This window comes from Hyaena hyaena, unplaced genomic scaffold, assembly GCF_003009895.1.
Source record: "Hyaena hyaena isolate Hyena2069 unplaced genomic scaffold, ASM300989v1 scaffold_536, whole genome shotgun sequence".
NCBI lineage: Eukaryota > Metazoa > Chordata > Mammalia > Carnivora > Hyaenidae > Hyaena > Hyaena hyaena.
In genome coordinates, this window is record NW_024081168.1 from 1,148,453 (window position 1) to 1,149,778 (window position 1,326).

The 1,326-nt window shown below is 67.2% G+C and overlaps 1 protein-coding gene across 1 annotated transcript; it reads left to right on the top strand.

Annotated features, from left to right (window-relative positions):
• Positions 1 to 380: 380 nt before the first annotated feature.
• LOC120247624 (ectodysplasin-A-like) lies at positions 381 to 1,070 on the top strand. The gene has a single exon (XM_039255635.1). It carries the CDS (start codon positions 381 to 383, stop codon positions 1,068 to 1,070), a length of 690 nt encoding a protein of 229 aa, XP_039111566.1.
• The last annotated feature ends 256 nt before the right edge of the window (positions 1,071 to 1,326 follow it).

Here is a 1,326-nt window from a genome sequence, read left to right on the forward strand (position 1 = left end):
CCCCCAGGCCCCGCCCCGTGGCTGGAGGCCCGGGGTGGAATTGCAGGGGGCGGGGCGCCAAGGCTTGGCGGGCCGGTGGTTGGGCGTCAGGGCAGCCGCTTGGGAGATGGGGCGGGGTCGGTCCGGGCCTCCTCCCTTATTCTCCCCGCGGGGCCGAGCCGCCCCTCTCTCCCGCCCCTCCTCCTCCCTTTCCCACCCCTCGGAGTGGAGCTGCACATGCGGCAGCTCCCTGCTCTGTCCCGCCCAGGCTCCGTTGCTCTGGAACGGGTCCCTGCAGCCCCCAGCCGATGGCAGGGCAGTAGCCGCCTGTCAGGGGTCCTGAACGGCTGAGGAAGACGCGGCGGCTCCCGGGCCTCAGAGAGTGGGTGTCTCCGGAGGCCATGGGCTACCCGGAGGTAGAGCGCAGGGAACCTCTGCCCACGGCAGCGCCGCGGGAACGGGGAAGCCAGGGCTGCGGCTGTCGCGGGGCCCCTGCCCGGGCGGGCGAAGGGAACAGCTGCCGGCTCTTCCTGGGTTTCTTTGGCCTCTCGCTGGCCCTCCACCTGCTGACGTTGTGCTGCTACCTAGAGTTGCGCTCCGAGTTGCGGCGGGAGCGGGGAGCCGAGTCCCGCCTTGGCCCCGGCACGTCTGGCACCCTGAGCAGCCCCGGTGGCCTCGACCCTGACGGTCCCATCACCCGCCACTTTAGGCAGCCATCACCTCAGCAGCAGCCTCTGGAACCGGGAGAAACCACACTCCCCCCACACTCCCAGGACGGGCACCAGGTGAGTCACCTAGTAGGGGCGGCGGAGTCCCCCTCCCCTTGTGGGCAGGGCGAGGGCCCTCCCCCACAGGGCCCTGGGGAGGACTCTGTCACCTCCAGCCAAGTTGTAGGGCTGGAGCGGGGAGGGGGAGAGGTCGCCCCTGGGCAGGTTGTCCCAGGTCCGGGTCTAGCTCACCCCGACTCTCAGGACCCTTTGACTTGGGAGCCCTGGCTGGCGCCTGCCGCCCCCAGCCACGGGCTGCCTCGGGGAAAGTTGGCAGCCCTCCAGGCCGCGGAGGTGCGCGCCGCTGCCCCTCTGGCGGACTAACGGCAGCAGCTTGGCCCTTCTGCTCCTGGTGAGATTTTCTGCCCGCGGTGCTTGTGTTTTTTCGTGTCCAGAGCTGATGCCAGCACGAGCAGAGTCTCTTTTGGAGTTGGAGCTATAAACAGCTGTAATAACTGCTCCACAGTTGAAAGAACTTTTAATCGCATTTTCAGCGCGGGTCCTTGTGCGCTGACCAGAACTTGGGCTTGTTCACACTTACCTGCAATTTGAAACTGATTGTCCTCAGTGTTCTAGTGAA

Coding starts and splice junctions, on each gene's coding strand:
- LOC120247624 (XM_039255635.1), top strand. CDS start 381: ATGGGCTACCCGGAGGTAGAGCGCAGGGAACCTCTGCCCACGGCAGCG.